The 22495-nt window shown below is 43.1% G+C and overlaps 1 protein-coding gene across 2 annotated transcripts in view; it reads right to left on the minus strand.

Annotated features, from left to right (window-relative positions):
* Positions 1-551: 551 nt before the first annotated feature.
* Positions 552-22495, minus strand: part of PPFIA4 (PPFI scaffold protein A4) — a 167555-nt gene continuing 145611 nt past the window's right edge. Inside the window, exons 24-30 of one of the 2 annotated variants that reach the window (XM_084853671.1) lie at positions 20979-21154; positions 20314-20411; positions 17917-18092; positions 16563-16631; positions 7139-7316; positions 6106-6200; positions 552-1752 (exon numbers count right to left, since the gene is read on the minus strand). In XM_084853671.1, coding sequence (XP_084709797.1) covers positions 6142-6200; positions 7139-7316; positions 16563-16631; positions 17917-18092; positions 20314-20411; positions 20979-21154 — 756 coding nt within the window. In that variant the 3' untranslated portion in view covers positions 552-1752; positions 6106-6141. The remainder of the gene's footprint in view (positions 1753-6105; positions 6201-7138; positions 7317-16562; positions 16632-17916; positions 18093-20313; positions 20412-20978; positions 21155-22495) is intronic. The other variant, XM_084853672.1, reaches the window with a different exon arrangement.

Genomic DNA, 22495 nt, shown 5'->3' on the forward strand with positions numbered 1-22495 from the left:
ATTTTCTCTGGGCCCCTGTTGGCAGAGTAACAGGTTGCTAAAGGACAATGTTCAGAAGTAATGGGGCTGATCTAGAGGCCAGCATGAGGCAAGGTATCAAGTCATCACACACACATTCATCCTGCTGGGGTACTCCTAGCTAAATGGAGATGAAAGCTGTACGCATCATTCAGATAGGTGGGTGGTACAGCCTCTGTGCTTCTACCCAGCTCTCCCTCCCAGCTAAGAGCAGCTGAATGGGGCTAAAACATTTCAGTTAGCCACTAGAAGGATGTAAGAAGAGCTGTGCTGGATCTGACCAAAGGCCTATCTAGGCCAGCATTCTGCTAATGCAGTGGCCAGCCAGATGCCTCTGGGAATGATGCAAGTGACTAGTGGGCCAATTAGCCATGATCTGCAGGCAAGATGTAGATCACACACCTCCAGTCACCCCAGACATTAGAACCTATCAAAGGGCTGTTCCAAATTATGACCATGTGGCTCAAAGCTAGTTGTGGTTGAGCAGAGAGAATCTGTATCAATGCAGAAGAGAATTATGAATCAATCAGCCTTGCTTTAAAATCTGGTTTATTGGAACACACGTACACCCATTCCTGGCCTGCTTGCAGGGTTTGGAATCCATGCAGTACCAATATGACAAAAGAAAGAGGTTATTGATATAAAGGGATCACTCTTTAAATTAAAAAAATATTTAATACTGTATTAGGCAAGTCGTACACCAAAAAGACATTGCAACTGTACAGTCTCTTGGATATTGCACTTCCAAACAGCACGGTATGAATATAGGGCATTCCAGCCACCAAGAAATACCACGTCAGTAATAGGGGGGGCCACACAAGGCAAAAGGCAGCATGAGGAGACAAACAGATCCTACCCTAGAAGGAGAGAAACAGTCACAGCTAGGAATCTTTTAGATCACAGGCTACCTGTAAATGCAAAGAGAAGAAAGGGGAATTTTTAAGTTTGTCTACAAGGGAAAGATAGGTATTTACTGTGTACCCAACAGAGATGTGTGGGGATACCCCTTGTATTCCCAATATCCAATTTCATTTCATACATGGACCTGGGACCTGGAAGACATACAAACTCCCTTGGCAGCTAATCTCTCTCTCCTTCCTACCCCGCCCTCTTTCCAGCCCTGGCCCTTTCTGATCTGAGGACCAATACTGTCCATGAGTAGAAGCTCCTCATTACCTGGGGCATGGTGGGAAGCCCCAGCAGAAGCCTGTTGTGCCTGAGGGAGAGTTCTGACCTGGGCATTCCCATATTCTCATTGCCTCATCTCCTTGGCGATTGTCTCATTGAGTCCAAGTTGTACGGTGAGAACATTAGCCACTGCTGCTCTCAGGCATATTGGTAAAATGAAGCACATGGTGCAGGAACTGCTGCAGACCAGCATTAAGATGCCTTCAACGTCTTACCAGACCTACATCAACATCACCGCATCACACACAGGACAGACTTGGGGATAGAGAAGCCTGTTCTCTCTCTCTCAGTGAGAGCGTATCTAAAGCCAAGGGAAGGGGGAGGTATAAATGGGAAGCCACAGATATAATTGGGGTTTAAGGACACCAAACAGGAGACCAGGGGGGGTTGTGTACAAGCAGGAGGAAGAGTGTCCTTTTGGCCAAGTGGCCTGAAATGGTTGGCCTGTAGCTTCTGTTCTTTGGAGCTGAGGAGCAAGCATAGTCCCATCTCTGGCCTACTCCCGGAAAGCAGCCAGTGTATAACCATATAAGTAGTGGGAATGTGCTGCAAAACAAACAAACAAACAGGTAGAGAGGCTACATTAAACATGAGAGGATATTGTGCCATGGCAAATCTGCTCTGCACCTGTCCTTTCATTCTCATCTGCCAATCTAACTCTGCTCTACTACAGCAGCTGCGATTGTCCAGGCATGAGCCTGCAAAACATGATAGATATGCTGTTACAATACTGCCTGCTTCACTGACTAGGCAGGGGCAACTGTATCTGGCAACAAAGAGAGGCAAGAGAATGTCTGTAGCATTTCAAATGAGTATTAGGAAGGACTGAGTCAGCTTTTCACTCCTCTATTCACCAGGGCCAGCTCCAAAGGGTGGCAAGATCAGGCATCCAGCAGGGCCCCAACACCAGCAAAGGGCCCACTGCTCCAACAACTGCCATTCTCACTGCGCACGAAGGCAGAGAAAATACGAGAGAATCCTCAGTTTGTACACAGCCCCCCTCTGTCAGGTTAGGAGATCCCACTAGGTTGCTTTGCCCAAAAGCCCCTAGAATCCTGGAGCTGGCACAGTGTCTGCTAGTCACCAGTCTTCAGCAAAAGAGTCAGAGTCCATATTGATCAGCATAGAGGTGGCAGAAGGAGTGCCAGACACAAGTGCAGCAATGGCTGATTCATGGGTTTTGACCCCAGAACCCCCAATAAACAAGGCCAAGTCTGTTCTTGTCACTGGAAGCTTCAGTGGTGATATTGCCTTCGGGAGGAAGCGATAAAGTCTGCTATCTTTATCGAACAGCTGTTATGTGCATTTCCATAGATGCCTCCCCAGCCCCTATTCAGCACATTCCTCCTCCCTCCTCCTCTTTGTTACTAAGACCCATTAAGATTTCTTCAACACTTCAGACACTTGCATCTCTTGGCTAGTGAGCTCACACCCCATAACCAGACTGACTAGTATCTTACTGTGCAGAGAAGAGATTCTGTAATAATCTGGAAAAGGAAAAAGTGCCCAAGTGGCTCAACCAGTGTAGGAATTGCTCTGCCAGTGAATGGGCCCTGATTGCAAACACCTAAGTTAAACCCCTCTTGGAGGACAGGTGTCTGTTTGTTTTAATGAAGCTTCTTTTGAAAGAATGTCTTGATGACCAAGCTGAATACTTTGGCCTAGATCAGGGATGGACAAGTTGTAGCCATCCAGATGTTTTGGCCTACAACTTCCATCAGCCCTAGCCAACATAGCCAATAGTGAGGGCTGATGGGACTTGTAGGCCAAAACATCTGGACAGCCAAAAGTTGCCCATCCCTGGCCTAGACAGCTGATGTATGTGCTAGACTGCTCTTTTTTGTATATAGCCAAGATCCAAGATGATCTGTCATACATCATCAGACTCTTACCATTAGCTCATTTATACCATTTTTATCCTTCCCTTCTTCCAAGAAGCTCAGAATGGCATTTTAGCTTCACAGTATACCTGTAAAATAGATTAGCCTGAGGGAGAGTGACTTGCCCACAGTTATTCAGAGAGTTTCGCAGCTGAGCAGGAATCTGAAGGCAGGTTTGCCCAACACTCTCATTGCTGCACCACACTATCTATAGCTCTTCACTGGCTCAAACACATTTGAAGTGAATCTCCAACATGATGTTATCCTTTCACACTGAATGGAAGACATTTGGAGCTGGAACTGGGGGTGGGGTCAGTTACTTTGTCTACTTGCTGTTCCTGCCTTACTCTATTGTCTAAATATTGGATAACAAGATTTCTGGAAGAAAGTGTGCCTGTGCATTACTCTGTAGATGAGAGAAAGAGGCCACTGAAGGAGGACTAGATGTTCAGTTTATGTTGAAGAATTATATGCTGGAAGTCACTGCTGTGCTGACATCTGTTCCTGCACAGTGATGGTGTAACGGTAGATTTTGAAGCACAGGAGCTCATAATGACATCCCCCATCGCCACGCCCCCAAGGAAAGTCCAAAAATGCAGGCAGCTGTGTTGATCCATCATTATATATAATTATATCTCATCTCTCACAAACAGATGAGATAAAACACCCAACATACATAACATAACATTGATCAACCAAGATGGCAAAGGGTGGAGCTGTGGTTAGCATGTTGGACTTTGGCTGGGGAGATGTGGATTCATGTCCCTGACCAACTATGAAGTTTAATGGGTGACCCTGGTCCAGTTACTGTCTGAGCTTAGCCTACCTCATGGGGCTATGATGAGGATAAAGTGGGGGCAACCCACACCCATGTATGCCATCCTGCGCTCCATGGAGGAAGGGTGGGATACAAACGTGAACAACATTAAAGCACCATGTAGTGTGCAGCCTGCCATTTCAGATGCTTGTGAGGCTCATTTTGTAGGGCAATTGTGTTTTTCTAATGTATTTCATGTAAAGAACAGCCACCTTTGCTTCTTTTAAAAAAGCACAGGAAAGGCTCTTGTCAGATAAATGAATGAATGCAGCACACAGCAGATGGAGTAGAGTATAGACTCAAGGTGGGGGAAGAGGGAAATTCAGACAGGGATCCTTGGAAACAGAACAGGGGCACTGCAGGCAAGTCCCTGTTTTAATCTGTGCAATGTTGGAAGTTATGACATTCTATGTCTGACAGAATAGGCCATGCTGGAAACCCTCTCCACTGTACCCTTTAGCAGCAACTCTCCTCTCCACTCTCCCACCTCCACCCCTCTTTCTGGTTCATTATCTAGCCTGAGGAATCATTCTGTGGAATCTGAAAGGTAGATGGAAGTTCAAAGTTAGTGGAAGGAATAGGGCAATAAATACAAAGAAACAAGAAAAACACTCCCAACACACGCAAACTACAGTCTCTATACATTGCTACTGATGCCTGTTGTGTTCCTGTTACATAATATGACAGGTAACATAGAAAATACTGGAAACTGGGGAAAATGAGGATGAGGGGAAATGGAAACATGTTAAAGCGCAGCCTGGGAAAAAGCCTAGCAGTTTCAGGCCAATCTGGGAGTGCCCTGAACAATGCAACTCTAACACAAGAGATCGTAACAACTGGGTTACAATCAGAAAGCATGAACGAAGGGTGTGCGCATGCAGAGCAAAACAGCTCCAAAAAGTGAGCCAAGAGACAGGTCAAAATTGCATGTATGTGTGTGGTTCAGGAATTAAGTTGTTGAGGAAATTCTAGAATACATTTTCTCCACCATTTTACATATGGGAAACACTGGGACAAGTCCCAAAGGCAGTCTGTAAATCCAAACTCCCCTTTATCACTTCCCCTTTTACACCAGCAGCACACACCAGAGGAAACACATAAATGCACATAGAAACTCTCATTCACACATGATGGCAGAAAAGAGACACAGACTCGCTGCCTCATTCAGGGCATGAGAGGGAGAGACTTGAAGGCACGAAGAGAGAGAGAGACAGAGAGAGTGGAGGTATAATGATATTGCCACCCACCGTCCTACTTTGGGGAAGGAATTGGGCTCAACATAACAAGAGAAAGGAAAAGAGAGGGAGCCTCATCCTACCTTCCCCACCACCACCTTGGAGAGGTAGGGAAATAAGAGCAGGGGATGCAAAGGGAAAGAGAGGCGGGGCAGAGATTGGACTCTACATGCGCGCACGCACCCACACACACACACATCCCTACACCTGTTTGGTCTCAGCTGGCTGCCCATCCTCTTCCTTCCTCTGTCTACACTAGAACCACAGCCAGAACAAATGGAGCTGGCTGAGAGAGCTGGGGAGCTGGAGGGTAAAGTCCCTGTTAAGGTGGGGCCTTTCTCTCTTCCATGTGCTGCCTGCCTGTTGATAAGCTTATTTGGCCCACAGAGGCTAGGTAAGTACCACCCTCAACAGTGAGGGGCAGTGACTCCTCCTGAGTATCTGGGGGATCTGGCAGATGACATCATTACTTCAGTTCTCAAAAAAGTGCCAGTGCTCTCCTGCCTCCACTACACTGCTGCTACAAAGACAGAGCTAATCACAATGGTATCCAAGGCCACATTTTTAAAGAGTTTGGGGTTTTATTATTGTTGAGACTAGGGTTGCTGATGGAATAAAACTGGTTCCCACCAGTCACACGACAACTGTGCTGAATCCTCTGGTCTGATATGGGCTAGAGGAAATAGTGGGATCAATGTGTGTGCTGCAGTTCACATGGGAATCCAGCACAGCCCCCCTTGCGATTTCCTTTGTCCTTATAGTGGTTCCCATAATTCTAGCATATAGGGCTGAACTAGTGCTGCAGGACACTTCCCTGCCAATTAACCAATACAGACAACAAGAGTTGTGTTTAGAAGCATGAAAGAGAAGTCTGTATAGCAAGAGATTTCTGATTTCATTCATTAGTTTCTGGAAGTTCTGTTGACTATTGGGATTGTAGCTGCTCTGTCCTAATTTCTAAACTTACCTGGGGCCTGGACCAAGTCCCATTGGAAACTGAATCTCAGCAGGAGTATGTGCGAACTGTGGATGGCTCCAGTCTTTGGGACCCAGATGCACCAACTGCAAACCATTCAGCAACAACACACAAAAGCATGCAATTAGTAAGGTCACGGCTCTCATGCAAAGCACATAATTAAACCCTGGTTGCTTGTTGACTGCCTAGCTTGGCTTATTATGGACATCAGGATTTAGATGCTTTTCCTTGAGCAATTACAATATTTTAGTTAATGTTTAAATACCTACTATCCAATGCAGTTAAACAGAATGCTAGCATCAGAGATATATGGCTTCAGAGTGCAATAACAGAGGAAAATTTCAGACCAGTCAATGACCACATAGATGAAGTCTAAAGGAGTGAGAGGATAGCATTCATGGACTTGAGCTGGCGTGAGGGGAGTTGCTAAGCTTTGTGAGGATGGGAGATTCCATCCCCTGGAATCGTTAAAATGATTGTGAACCCGTATATTTATAACATGTCCTGTTTGCAAGGGCACAAGTCAGAGCCTTTCTTCCAGATTTCTTAGAAACGAACCAACAGATACAAGATAGTTTGCTCCTTTGTGAACCGCCCAGAGAGCTTCGGCTATTGGGCAGTATAGAAATGAAATAAATAAATAAATACAATTTATCTTTTCCTAACTCCAGCCCCGGGCTAAGGAACTAAGCAAATCCCCTGCACGGAATTAAGACATGGATTATCTCAACAGGAAGAACAAACGTAACGTTAACTGCTCTCAGAACCTTCCTGTCCATATTAAAAAGTCTTCGAGACCAGCAGCAAGCGCAGGGGGACAAGAACCAAAAGGAAGGCCTGTGTGTTTCTAGGCAAGAGATCCATGCAAGAGGTCTGTATAATAGTTGTGACGCAACTCAAGACTGCAGAGCGCTGGGCTTCATATTAGCAGAGAGCACACACCATGCAGCATCCAGACACTTGATGGTGTGGGATGCTCTTATTCATCTCTCATGAATAAGAGCTGATAAAAGTTGGACCTTACCTTCTGGTGGCATCTTCTTCGGTGGTGCTGAAGGAGGGGGCAGAGGCACCAAGGAGGTGACTCGGAACCCTGCTGGGAGCGTCTCTGCTGACCCACTGAGCATGTTGATGCTATGAAATTCTCGGGGGCGGAAACGCTTTCTCCAGGAGGGGGTTCGCCGAAAGGTCTTGTCATCACCCTGTAAGGAAAGGGATGATTGTACCACATACCAAACGGAGCGATCAGGTAGGCCTACACCATAGGGAGGAAAAGCAGGAAGCTCTGCCATTTGTAAAATAGGAAAGGGCCTCAAGCAGGCCTCTTGTTCTACTAGAGAGTCAAGAAAGTCTGTGACACAACAACAAGATTATTTAGTTTACTGTATGTGGCTGAACTGGGAGGTTTTGAGTAGGACTGAACCAAAATCCAAGATTTCTGAGATTATTTCTCTCTTACTCCCCTAGAAAAAGGAAGGGCACATCACATGATTTTTTCCAAGTTCTCTCCACATATTTTTGTGGTGGCTGCCATCTCTCTCTCTCTCTCTCTCTCTCTCACACACACACACACACACACACACACACACAGTGCCCTGGAATTAATCTAGCTTTGTGGCATTGCGGAGGATATAGAATGGTGGCCAGGCTGCCAACCGTTGCGGCAAACAACAAACAAACAAAGAACACACAAGCTGTGAGACTGCCACTGCTAATTATGAGGCCCACCAAAGACATGGTTGGAGAATTTCTCCTCCCAGTAGAAACATTCGGTGAAATGGTCCTCCAATGTTCTCTGCCCACAAATAGGGTGGAGAATTTCAAGAGGCCAGTCAAGCAGCGCTCTAGAAGCAAGTGTATGGTAGGGTGAAAAGGATGAGGCTCTTACTGCAAAGAGGCCAGTGCAGTGAGAACATGCTCAGTCCTTCACAATATTTTATAACATACATATATGAAAAGCTCTATGGAGGAAATATCAGGCTCTTGTGTGCTGGGACAAGCTATTAGGACTTTCTCTCCCCCACCCCCTGCACCTCTGCCCTGACTGGCAGGAAGAGAAGTTGGGTGCCTCAAAACTGGGCTAGAAGATAGTAGAACCTTCTAGGAAGAATCAAGGAGAAGCAGCCATCTAAGAGGTGCAATGGGAAGACTGCAGCCAAACTCCTTTATGTTAAAAAAAAAATCAAGGGGAACCCCTTGTAAAAAAAAAAAACTGACAAAATCATCAAGAAGATTCTTTCTTCCATTAAACATATTGTTTCATTCCCCTTTGCTAGATTTCCCCCTACACACATTGTGCTAGATTCTAAAACCAAATGGCTTCTCTATTGAGAAGAAACAGCCCACTATGAGAGCCTGCAATCCTTCCAACGTGAACTGCCTGTTCAAAATAGTTGTTTTGCAGCTGCGAGTCTATTTCATGCCTGCCAGAACCCTATCCAGGTAGGCAGTCATTGGTCTTGTAACAAGATGTTTGGAAAATCCCATCAAGCTGCTAAAATCATGATATGCATCTTAAAATGATAAATCCTAGTAACTTTGTAAGAGTCAACATTAATCTGCTCTCAGAGGTAATAATAACGTTATAGGGATGGGCAGAGAGTTGTAGATATCCAATTAAAGAAGAGGGAGGAAAATCTATTCTAGTGTGACCGCACTCTGGAGAAATTGTAAAGTCCCATATATTAAAAGTGTATCCATGAGATCCAAACATTACACTGGAAATAATCCTGGCTCCAAGGTGCCATACCACTTTTTTGTTTCAGTAGTTGTTACTTGCTCACTGGCTCTCTGCTGGTCAAGAAAGTAAGTGGTAGCAATGATGAGAAAGAAGATGGGGAACAATAGCAGCTGGTGACAATGGTGAGGAGATAGACTCATTGAGGGAGGGGGGTCATTGAGGGTGTCTTGCCCAAGCGCTCTCCAAAATCATAAAATCATAGAATCATAGAATAGTAGGATTGGAAGGGGCCTACAAGGCCATCGAGTCCAACCCCCTGCTCAGTGCAGGAATCCAAGTCAGAGCATCCCTGACAGATGGCTGTCCAGCCTCGTCTTGAATGCCTCCAGTGTGGGAGAGTCTACAAATCTGGAGCTAGCACTGGCTCTGTTATGTATCTACCTTATAAGAATGTAAGAAAAGGCCTGCTGGATCAGACCAAAGACCTATCTAATCCAGCATTCTGTTCTCAAGGTGACAAACCCTCCTACTCATGTTCCCCAGCAACTGGCATGCATACTACATCTGATACTGGAGGTAATATGTAGCCATCATGACTAGCTGCCATTGATAGCCTTATACTCCATGAATGTGTCTAATCCCCTTTTAAAGCCATTCAAGTTAACGGCCACCACTACATTTTCTGGTAGCAAAGTTTAACTATGCCCTATGTGAGTACTTCCTTTTATCTGTCCTTAATCTCCTACCGTTTAGCTTCATTGGATAACCCTGGGTTCTAGTACTATGAGAAAAATTTCTCCCTATCCACTTTTTCCACACCATGCATATTTTTATACAGCTCTATCATACTCCACCTATTGCTAAGCTAAAGAGCCCCAAATGTTATAACCTTTCCCCATTGGGAACTTGCTCCAGCCCCTTGATAATTTTGGTTGCCTTTTCCTACACCTTTTCCAGCTCTACAATATCCTTTTGAGGTGTGACGATCAGAACTGTACACGGCATTCTAAGTATGGTTGCACAGAAACCTGTATAATTGGTTTCAACTGCTGTTCTTGCTTTCCCCACCAGTCATCTTCTGCTGCTTCTCTTTTTAATAATGATGCTTTTGGTTTTTTTAATTGTAATGTTGTAACTTTGTGAGTATTTATGGTATTTTATTTTTTCACTTTTGCTAGATGCTTATAATATAGCTAACCTAGTATAAATACAATTTAAAAACCAATAAATATTCAATTAAAACCCGAACAATTCCCCACCTCTCTTCCTGTTGTATGACTAAGATAATACTCCATGAGTGAATATTAGAGAAATCTAGGAAATGGGGGATCCTTATTCAGAGCAAAAAGTTTGAACTGGATCATCTCTGAGATTGCCTGAAAGAGCTGTGGTGCATGGGCCTTAACATCTTCCAAAGTAGATGAATATAGGCCTCTGAGATATGGAATCAGAGATGTAACCCATGTCAGACAAAAGTTGAGGAACAAAATGTCAGTGCTGAGCCTTAGGGAGTCACTAGGTTAGTAACTAGGCTTTGAAGACACAATAGAGATTGCTGTTGTCCAAGCAGACTCCTTCCCTGACCTTGAAGCTTTTATATTCATTCTAGGCCTGGGGATGCCAATGGGCAGCTTGGGTGGGTAGAATTGCCCTGGACCTTAAGATCACTTCATAATGAACTGTCCAATCTGCAGCTCCAATGGTTCATCATACACAGAGAAATCCAAGTCATCCTGAGTAAAATTTTGGAGAGGACCTGGATTTTCGGGGGGGGGGGGCAAAGGTAGCCATGTCGACCATAAGAATATTTCCAAAATCCATACTGCGGTAACACCTTTATTGGGATTCTACAATCTATGAGGATTTTATACCACCAGAAGCTGGGACTTTATTCTCTGAGGGTTCAACTCCTGCAATTACTAGGTAATGCTAACCAAATTGACTTCAACTGACTTTTATTACCTAGAACAGCATCTAAATTTTCTCCTGCTTTGTTAACATAAAGACTGCCTAATTTCTCTCCATGATCCAATGGCAAAAGGAGCTTGTGTGCTTTGGTCAGGATGGGAAACACTTCCTCTCCCCACCCTCTATTTTTTTCTTGAAATTATAACAAGAACAAAACACACTAACAGAAAAGGGGGGGGGACAAGAACATTCCCCCCCTTCCCACCCCCTACGCCTCATTTACAGGACATTCCTGGAAGCAGGAACTTCCTGTAACCATCACATGATCTGCTGAGCATAATGTGAATACCTGCAGACTCCTCCTCCCGCACTACACCTTGGGACTAGTCTGAACTTGTAGACACTGGCTGTGTTTCCATGATCACAGGAGAAATAAGCCACAGTGGCTTATTTCCTCTCCCTGCACATGCCTGTCATGTGCCATGGGGGGGGGGGATTAGCATAATTATCCCTGGCAGCAGGGTCTGTTTTGTTGTCCAGACCCAGGGAGGGTGACTTGTTGCTGTAGGTAACACAAGCCACGTAGAACCCATGGCCTGCTGTTCTGTGTTGCTTGTTATCCATAGCAACAAACCACCCTGTCCAGGTTCACATGACACAACAGGCCATGCTGCCAGGGATAATTACTCTGATCCCCCCAGCACGTGACTGGCATGCAAGTGGAGGGGAAATAGGCCATGGTGGCTTATTTCCCCTCCGTGATCATGCAAATCAGGTCAATGTGATTTCACCAGCTAGTCACTTTTTTCACTCCCCTCCCCGCCTTTGATGACATGTTGCTTGATGAAGAGATTTGGGGATCTCGAAAGCTTGCACAATTTTTTTTAGTGATCTTTTTATTGGCCTAATAAAGGTATTATAGCAACATGGATTTTGGATTCTCAGGTGACATTAATCCCCAGTATCAAGTTTATTAATTATGGAGCCTTTAGAATAATGGAGCTTTTAGAAAATCTGGACAATGTGTTACATGATAGAAATATTTCCCAAATCAGAAGAAGTGACAGAAGCTCTCTTATTTTTCTTTAAGTCTTGTGGTACAGACCTGTGGAGTAGAGGAGCAGCAAGAACTATTCAGTGCCAACAGAGTGTCTTAGGGAGGCCCCGGGAGTGTTGAGCAGAGAACAGGCTTAAAACACTGAACTAAATGGGCTCAAACAAGGGTTATATTCTTCCAAAGTAGCACTTGCATCTGTATATTCAGATGAGAGGGAATATCTCTCTTGATTCCTATCCCGCTGCATAGTGGCTGCACCTATGAAGAGAAAGAGCTCAAAATTTCATCACTCTGTGTTCTGCTTATTGTCTGAGGCAGGTACCAGTGCCTCTCTGGCTCATGCATTTGCCGTGACAATTGGAAAAGTCTGAATGCTGAGCATCTAGCATCAGTAATGCACCAGGGTTTTGCTGCTGACAGGATTGCCAGACTGATAACTCCATCTAAGATAGCTGGAATTGGGTGGGTGGAGAGGTCTATGCCGATCAAAGGATATGGGGATCTCTCCCCTTCCCCTCATTCTTCATTTTTACATGCTTATTTCCAACTGTCTATTATCCATCACTGTAACACACCGGGATCCAGTGTAGTGTAGCAGATTAGGCACTGAACTTGGGTTACCCAGACATGGGTTCAAATTCCTGCTCAGCCATGAAAAATCACTGAGTAACTTTAGGCCAATCCTATTCTGCCCATCTAATCTATCCCACAGAGTTTGTTGCAAAGAGAAAATGGGGTAATTCCCATATAGACTATCCCAAGTAGAGATGTGAAAGCCCAGGAAAAAAAACATAAAAATTAGGGGGGGGGGAATCGGTTTTCCCATTTTTTCCCAAGGATCGTTTTTGTTTTTTTCCCAAAAAATCAGAAAAATTGAATAGCTTTGGATTATGAAATATTTTCTTTTAGAATTTAAGGTGTAGTATCTATATATTGTTACTCAGCCTTTACTCCCCCAAAAATGTTTTCTAAAAACTATGTAATAAGAACACTTTTAAAGAAAGACTAGAGGTGTAAAATATCTGGAAATAATGAAGCCATGGGGAAAATATATATTTTTAATCCTCTCTGTAAGGTTCCCAGCATAGATAGTTCTTTCATTTCTTATTAAGAGTATTGATTGAAAGAATATTTTACTGATAGACATTTATGCTCAATTTCCCATCATGTGAGTAGATGCATTCTCCTCACCATTGTGCATTCTTGACAGATTGGGTTTTGTTCTATAAAGTCCTCTGTTTCTGATGCTGTAGCAGTTATTTAATATCGTTCTAATGTATTTGGAAAATAATTACAAATTTACTGAGTTTACTTAAAAGTGTTTAAATATAATTATAATTTTATGAGTAAACTAAGTCATGCATAAAATAACTTTAGAACAGAAAAGCTGCTCTTTGTTCCTAAAACAGCCCTCCCCAACCTGGTGCCTTCTGATGGTTTGGACTACAGTGACCAGCATTCCTGACCACTGGCCATGCTACCTGAGGCTGATAAGAGTTGAAGTCCAAAATACCTGGAGAGCACCAGGTTGGGGAAGCCTGTCTTAAAGCAACAAAGTGGCTTTAGATCTGTAAAGAGCACTAAAAATATAAGTATTATTTTTCATTTTTTCCAAAAATTTCCAATTTTCTTCCCCCCCCATCTTTTTCCACAGCCTCAAAATTTATGTAAATTTTACATCTCTAACCCTGAGTCCCTGGTTTGTTTATTTAAAAGACTTGTACACTGCCCCTTCAGTGACGCTTCCAAGGTGGATTAGAAAAACAAAATAAAATATAGGATTAAAATATTTAAAATAATATTAAAATGTCTGGGAAAATATACATGTTTTCACCTGGCACTGAAAAACAATTAACATTGGTGCCAGACAAACTTCAGGTTGGGATTCATGTATGTCATACAAGCACATGTCCTCCTTTTCTGGGCTAGGGGTGCGTTTGCCTATTTTTCGACAGCCAGTCAGAGCACCTGCTTCCATTCCTGAAGGGGAGGTTATGTTGTCTGCACAGTTACGCACCAGTAACTGTGGCATACATACCAGTACTGCAACTTCCAAGAGATCTCTGTGCTTACCTGTACATCACTTAGCACCTTCCCCCATCTCAAAAGATTTGATGCCACAGAATGCGTTGATAGAACCCTCTCTATATAACGGAAAGCTGGACATGCAAGCTCCTTTGTCCCATCCTCTCCTAGATCATTTTGCTTCCTATCCTCTGTTCTGCTTCACAGCTGCCATGTTTTTTTCAATCTTGTGCAGGAAATACACACATGGCCTGCTACCATAAGGCTGAGTGAAGCGACACACCTTAAGTAGCAAGTTGTAGGGTTTTGTTAAAGGGCAATGAACATTTACTTCATTATGTTTCTTACTACCATGTGTGTGTGTTTATATTTTATCTCTCAGACACCAAAATGCCATGGGCTATCTCTGGAAATGTGTTATGTATACCATCATGTCTGAAAATGGCATGGCTATTTATTTTGCTTGAATTACGTACTTTTGGAAGCTGACCTGGGCACCAGTTTCCAAACATGTGTAACTGTGACAAATTAAGATATTGTTTTTAATTGCTGTATGTGTTTGTTTTTCCCATGTGTGAAATAGCCCTAAGACTAGGCCTCCAGCATTTCCTCACTGTGGTTTGCTCTTTGGCATTAGTGTGGGATTTGATACATCTTCATGACATGTTTGTGCCCCTTTGTGTTTTTGGCATGACAATTTGGCACGACAATATGGGTACTCTAAAAGTATCAGCTATGAGATTACCTCCTTGGGGACATTTCTTATGGATACTCTATGTGATCATTTTAGTGGCAGGATGACTCCACGTAAGAAAGTAGAAGAACATGCTGATATAACCTTTGCTCAACAGGTGGTTTCATGCACTTAGTGTTTCTACTGTAATCTTGATAAATGGCTTTTATGTCACTTAGGGCTCTTCAATTCCATGATTCTGGTTGTAAAAAGTCAAGGGGAAGCTTTGCATGTGCCCTCACTGTTCCAAAATTGCAGCTTTTGTTATGTGTGATGATGATCATGGCTGCTTTTCGGTACCATGTTACTTTAAATATGTTATGAGAAAAAAGGTCTTTGAACTTGAACTTATTTGAATGGTAGGAGAGTACAGTCTTTCAACATGGTAAATCCGTGTGCAAACCTACATTAATAAATCCTCAATACGTTTCTAGGAATGCATCAAATGAAAACCAACTTGTTTTTACTTGATACACTTCCCAAAATGCAGCAGATTGCTGGTGCAATCCTCACCTCATCCTTCGCTCTGTCCCTGACTAATGCTTTCTCACAAATGGGTCATGTCGCACATTATACTGAGGGGCAAACTCTCTCAGGCTTATACTCAACAAGGAGCTGTGGCCAACCACAGTTCCCTGACAAGTGCACCCACGCTTTTCTCCCTGAAATTGCTTCTCTCTACCCATTTTCCTCTTGTTGGGGCTCTGTGATGAGAAATAACCCCTCCCAACAGAAAAATAGCCAGAGGAAAGCTCTTTCAGGGGAGGATGGGAAAAGGGCTCCACTCTCCCTCTGACCTGCCCTTGCAGTGCTTTAAGTTCCCCCACTCCACCCTCTGCCTTATAAGGATTCGCCATGACCTGTGTTGGGTTGGGCTATTGTCAGATATAGTTTGGCACTAGGATTGTTGAGAGGAGTTAGCATCTTCTATAGTTGCCAGGGACTAAACATTCAAGAAGGCACTCTGTCTCCTCCTCTCACAATCCCTCCCTCCACTAGGTTCCACAAGACGTGAGTTGATATGAACATATTAGGTGCATTACAAATGCTCAGACAGAATTGGCATCTATATCAAGACATTCCCAGATTCCCAAGTTTAAAGAAACCGTTCAATATATTTCCAGTCCAGTGTTTATATTTATTGACTGACTAATACAGGCAACTTTGGTACAGCAAGCAGTGTGACACTGATTCACAAAGCATACAGAAGGTTATACTCCACAGAGCAGTTTGCCTGTGGAAACTTGCTTCTGTTACAATAGTAGGATATCATACTGTTGACAAGGAGAGCAGCTCCACACCTCATGGAATTTGGTTTACAGAAGTAAGAAGAAAAGGAGGTCCCAGTTGAAGGCAGGAGTGTTTCCAACATCGCTGGTCTTCAGAGCTTTGTCCAGAGGAGTTTGAAAAATATATGGTTCCTAATACTTCTTAGGGAGTAGATTCCATAGCCCACAGACCGAGGTTTTGTCTACAGACAGACTTGCACCATTTTGACTAGTGGGATGAATTTAAATTTTTGTAAAGCCATGTGGCTGCTCAGATTTTAGTTTAGTCCTGTTCAACTGAAAGAGATCTACAGCTTAACCAAAATAGGGACATCCACACAGGGATGTTATATTAATACTGTATTTCCTAAAGACCAGCAGGTTTGTGGGAGCTAATGCCCAGGTGTATGATGACAAGCAGAATTCCCTTGCAGATTAAAAAGAAAAGCAGACAGTATAGGTTCTGCTAACACATCGATCCTTCCTCCCACAAGAAATGAGGGGGCGGCCTCAGTGCCCATTCTTCCCACCACACTGTTTCATAATGGGGGCCCATGCCTGCTTGCAACCTGGAATCTCCCTAGCTTAGCATACCCACTTCCACTTTTCCTGCACAGAATTTGAGTGCTACGGCATTCCTTCACAGAAGATAATTGCAATGCCAGATCCTATTTCCACTACTCCATTTGCTTCATCAGTTTCTTAGCCAATAGTATGAGCTCCAAATCTCTCAAATTCCCAGCATGATTTAGTCAGAGCATAGTACTTTGTACTCACATCATCAAGCCTCCTATCAGTACCCAAGGCAAGCAGATTGTTGAATTCTCTCTCCATCACCTGTCGTGCCTGGAAACATCAAATAAGCCAACAGTACTTGTCTACCAAAAGGAAACAACTGATGTGAATACTATACTAACACAGCCACCAAACTACTAGTCAGAGGAAATCATCAAGCTGCTTTATCACTATGGAACAACAAAGCGACTTTATATCCCCTTCTAAATCAGGTTGTTAGAATCCCTGATCTGTAGTAACTCAGATGTAGATTTGTACTTGTACATGCAGTTTATTCCAGTGTATGACTCAAACAGTGCAGCATATAAGCCAACTTATTGCATCTGATTCTACCCGCCACCCAGTAAGACTCCCACCTGGCGCTCATTGGTGGATGTCAGGGTTCTAGTAAAAAAACCCCCAACCAATTAGATCTCACAAGCCCAAAGCCTGCCCATACTTGGCCTAGGCCAAGTCACTTGTCTCCCCCTAGTTCAGCATTCTGTTCCTTACAGTGGCCAGACAAATGCCACTGAAAAGCTTATAAGCAGGGCATGAATGCAACAGTGTTCTGGTATTCTGCCTGAGAAACTGGAGGTTCCATTTAGCTATCATGACAGACAGGGAAACCTTCCATCGATGGGGCTGGGGACAGGGCTTGAGGAGGGGCCCTCCGCAGGCCAGATGGAGAGCCTTCGCAGGCCAGATTAAGCCTGCAGGTCAGAGGTTTTCCATCCCTGTTTTAGAGATACCAGCTGGCATTAATAAAAACACATCCAAGTTGATAGGAACTATGCCAGTTTTCAAAACACAGTGGTTTAAACTAACATATTCTTGATTTTTAAATTTCTTTCATGTTCTCAGAACATTAGAACATAAGAAGAGCTATGCTGGATCATACCAAGGGTCCATCTAGTCCAGCATTCTGTTCATACAGTGGCTGCCTAGATGCCCATGGAATACACACAAGCAGAACATGCGTGCAACAATACCCTCCCACCCATGTTGCCCAGCAACTGGGGTACATAGGCATACTGCCTCTGATACTGGAAGTAGCATATAGCCATCAGAACTACTAGCTATTGATAGGCCTCTCCTCCAGGAATTTATCTAACCCCCTTATAAAGTTATCCAAATTGGTGGCATCACTACATCTTGTGGTAGTGAATTCCATAATTTAACTATGCACTGTGTGGAGATATCTGTCTGAATCTCCCACCAATCAGTTTAATGAGATGACCCCGGGTTCTAGTAATATGAGAAATTCCATTACTGTCACATACCAAGACTCAGCCATCTTTAGACAAAAATATACAAACTTCATCTTGAAAACATCAGTGTAAACATTTCTTCCTACCTGAGTGTTCTGAGTGGGTATTTGTAACACAAGTGCCAGACTACTATAATCAAAATTTTCATCCAAAGCTATGAGTGCTCCATGGACTCCACTCTCAATGATGTTGTTGGCATATTCTCTAAGCCCAATGGATTGAATCCAGTGAATTACTTGATCATTGGTCCAGACCAAGACATCTAGAAGACAATGAAGTCACACATTAAGAATAAACACTGAGAATACTGAAGTCCCCATATTTATTATTTTATTTATTTATTGAATTTCTTAATCGCCCATCTGGCTGGTCACCCGGCCACTCTGGGTGATGTACAGCAATACAACAGTTTTAAAACAATAAAATTCTACTTTAAAACATCATATTTCTAAAAATACCCTAACCCACCTCAAATGCCTGCCTGAACAATCACGTTTTAATGCGTGGTGGAAGCTCATTAAAGGGGGGGCATGGCAGAGTTCCCTAGGGAGAGAGTTCCACAGAGTGGGGGCCACCACAGAGAAGGCCTAAGGCCATAAGCTGCCTAAGACAAAAAAAAAAGCATTTTGATGGATATATTGTCTAAAAGTCCACAATACAAGCAACAAGGGTAAGAAATGATAGTCCACCTTGTGTAAACAGTTCATACGGTTTTATTTTCCTGGGAAAATAAACTCCATTGCCCAAAGTCTAGCAGTCTCAGTACATGCTAATATGAATCATACAGCAACCACAGGATGATCAAATCTCTAGAGCTGATGAGAGCAAGGAGAAAGAAAGTGGAAAGCAGAACACAGAAGGGTAGTGCTCCAAACATGTAGTCAAGGTGAACCAATTGATAAATTCATTGAAATTATGAAGAATACAGCAAAAACAAATACAATAAAACTCAATAAAGAGGATGAATTATATGAAATGACAGAAGAAAGAGCCATACTATCAGTGGAATCAAGAAAATACAACAGAAGACATAACAACACAACTAAGACCAGTTATAACATGTCATAATGCCTTGGCAAATAAAAATCTTCACCTGGCACAGATAAGACATCAAAGCTGGTGCCAGGCAAGCTTCTCTGGGGAGGGTATACCATATGTGGAACACCACAACTGAGAAAACCCTCTCCCATGTCACTACCAGCTTAATTTCAGATGGAGGGAAGACAAAGAGGAAGGCTTCTGGTGAAGAACAAAACGTTCAGGTAGGCTCTTGTGGTAAAAGGCACCCCTGTTAGATGGCTAGGTTCCAAGCTGTTCTTTATAGGCAACAACTCAAACTATGAATTGTGCTTTTTATATTCTTCAGTTATGCCCATCCTTCAATACCCTAAAAAGTCACTAATATGGAGATTATAGTAGTATCAACATTTACATGACTTACTAAGATATAAATTATTAACTAGGGTATTGGTCCTAGACAGTGTGGGGGGCATAGGATAGTTCAATTTCCTGGCTCTGAGGTCAGTGACAGGGCTCCCCGCCCAGTCCCCTGCCCCCTTGTAGCAGGTGTGGAGAGAGCTGCAACGGCAACCTCTCCGTGCTCAGAAAAGGAGATGGGGAAAAGGGGCGTCCTGGGGGCAGAGAAGGGAGGAGACAGGGGTGGCTGTAATGCAACATATCCTATGGCTGCTCCAGCCTCCTTCCCTCTCCCTCCAAAGCGCTGCTGCAAGACGAGCAAAATTGCCCTTCTAGCAGAAATGCAGGGTGGCTGGAGCACAGAGGCGAAGATCACCTCCGCTGTCCTCCTTCCCTGCATTGGATACTTGGCAGCCTCTGAGTTCAGAGGCTGCCGATAATCCACATAGGATTGCACCCTAAAAATATTTAACTGGTTGATAACCCTAACAAAAATGGCTACTGTTCTATTTCCTCAAAAACCTAACTCAGCTGGGTTTGGGGGAAGGAACTATCAACCTTAAGGTCAACTCTTTGGTGAAGGAGACTTTGGAGGTTTTCTGAACCCCAAGATACCAATCTTCAAGCAAAAGCCAGAATTCCCTGCAGGTACAAGTGAGCATGATATGACAAACAAGGCAGACATTTGGGAGAATGATGGAGGAAGCAGTTAATCCAGGAAATAAGATACCTGCTGAAAAGTCAATGACTGAAAAGCCTCATAAAGCCTTTCCCAACTTGGTGCCCTCCAAATGGGTTGGCCTAAAGCTCTCATCATTCCCAGCCAGCATGGCCAACGCATCTGTAGTCCAACACATCTGCAGAGCACCAGATTGGGGAAAGCTGCTCTAGAAGTAAGGGAGGTAGATGAGATACCAAGATCCTTGTTATGTAACTGGCAAATACTGACTTGTAAACAGCATCAACCAGACTTCATGGTCCGGGAAGGAAAATGGCATCAAGAGCTTAGTTTCATGGACTGGTTCTTTTGTAGCTTACCATAAGCAGATCTCTGTATTATTACTTGCCTTTGATTTCATGCTGGCTTTCTTCCCGCCTCCTCTCCAGCTCTTTTCTATCATAGTTCAGTCTCTTCAGGCACATAATACCATACTGCAGGCTTGTTCTGTAACAATACAATACAGCACTTACTACAAGCCATTTCAGATCAAAACTCCTCTCAGCATTTGAAACACGACTTGAGCAATGCACTGTAACAATCTCAGAACACTGTATAATTACACAACCCAAAATAAGTTTCTGTTCTCCTAATCACTTGTGCCGAGAGGAAAATCTCTTCAAACCAATTTCCCAATTACCTCCAGTTCCAAGACTGTTGATTTTATTTTGTAACATACAGTACAGTTTGTATTGCAAAAGATAGTTCTGCACTGGCTGGTAGTCAACCTGAGTCCAATTCATCCCTCTTTGGCCTCGGTACACTATAATCTGGAATTTCTAGTACTTATGGAAAACACTGCAAATCAACCCCAATTCTAACAACATGCACCAAGCTTGTCATCAGTGTCCAAAAGAAGAACCCAGCTAGAGGAATTTAAGTGAGATCAATTCAGATTGGGGAGAAAAACCACAGAAAAAGGGGTGTATGAAGCAGCTCTAAGTTGGTTGCAAGGGGGCTTCTGCTCCACTGAGATGAAAGAATGCTACAAATGTCCTAAGGAAATTTGTTCACCGATGGAAACTGTCCACCATCTTCAGGTGCACTCGAAGGTCTTTCTTAGTCAAATGATCCAACATCCGTGCATCCACAAGGCACTCCATGAAGTAGCTGCGATATTGTGGGAGACCTAGACTAGGAAGCCATTCATTCCCTATCCATTCATGGTTCATGTCTCCATAAGCCAGTGTCTGTGAAAGTAAAAATAATAATGTAAAAGAAGCATTGATGGAATCCTATCTGGATGTCTCAGAAACAGAATTTAGAATATTTTAGTAAAGGTGTGGGAGTCTCATGTCTTAGATATAGAAAACACCCTATTATTACCACTAATGATATATACTACCATGTGCAGTAATCATATCACAGTGATACAATGGAGGTAGTATTCTAATGCAGATATTCAATGATCATTTACATGGGTTGGTCCCACTGAAACCAACAACTGTAAGATCTGAGTTATAGTTTGGAAAGTATTTTTCAACTATATGATATAATTGCCAGTTTATGTCAAAATAACAACCCACAAACCTGTTCTCTTCAGTGTTATACAACACTCCATAGTGTGTGTGTGTGTATATTGTAACAAGATAGCTTGTAGAAAGTCTACACGGTAGCTCTTTACTGATATGACAACCACAAAAATGGGCACTTCTGAGCCTTGAAATTTAGAAGTGTTCATTCTCACATTGCTGGTGAATGTAACACTGGCTGCTTGCCTGGATCAAGCATTATCATTTTAAGTACAGCATATTTTGGAAACCTTAATTACGAATAAAATAGAGAGCATTTGTGCTCCATTTTCAGTCCCTTGGGCTGAATACCACACAGTTTTACAAGGAATAATGCTGAAAATTATTGTGTAGGGATCCTTTCATTTCAGTTCATTTGGAGGTAACGGCCAGTGGAACTTACAGTGGAGTCTGTTATACATGCTAAGCACTGCAGTAACGGGTTTAAAATACGCCATGGAGTTCTCATGGAAGGGCTTGGGTACAAAAGTCTTGGTAACTACCCTTGTAGAATCTAGCGCTACCCTGCATCTGCTTTTAGATTTTCCAGTGGCAGAGAATTACTATTTGAAAAGAAAGGAAGCAGTGATCCCGAGTCATACATGCCAGGATTTTATTAAGCCTGCCTTTTAATGGCCAAATAGGGGAAACATATGAAAGGGAAGGTTAAAGAACAGGGCCACAGGTATTTGCTCCCTGTGCATAGGAACAAAGAAGTTTTAGAGGCGTGTAAAATCTTGCTGGGAATGAACAGTGCTAAAATTAAAGTGAGAAACAGCAGCAAATCAATAGAGAAGCTTCGTATGTTACAGTCCTTATGGAACTAGGTGAGGGTTTTTTTAAATGTCTGGGGAGCAAGAAATTAGATATCTCCTTACTAGTACTATTTTTCCTATTTGGAGATAACAGTAAGTTATTAATAACCAGAGAGAAATGAAAAGAAGGTTTAAGAGCATTCTGCATCTGTTTTCATTGATTACCCAGTGATAAATGTTCAGGAACTAGCTTAGAGAAACAAGT

This window comes from Heloderma suspectum, chromosome 4, assembly GCF_057233095.1.
Source record: "Heloderma suspectum isolate Gila_16-S chromosome 4, 16-S_ref, whole genome shotgun sequence".
Taxonomy (NCBI): Eukaryota; Metazoa; Chordata; class Lepidosauria; order Squamata; family Helodermatidae; genus Heloderma; species Heloderma suspectum.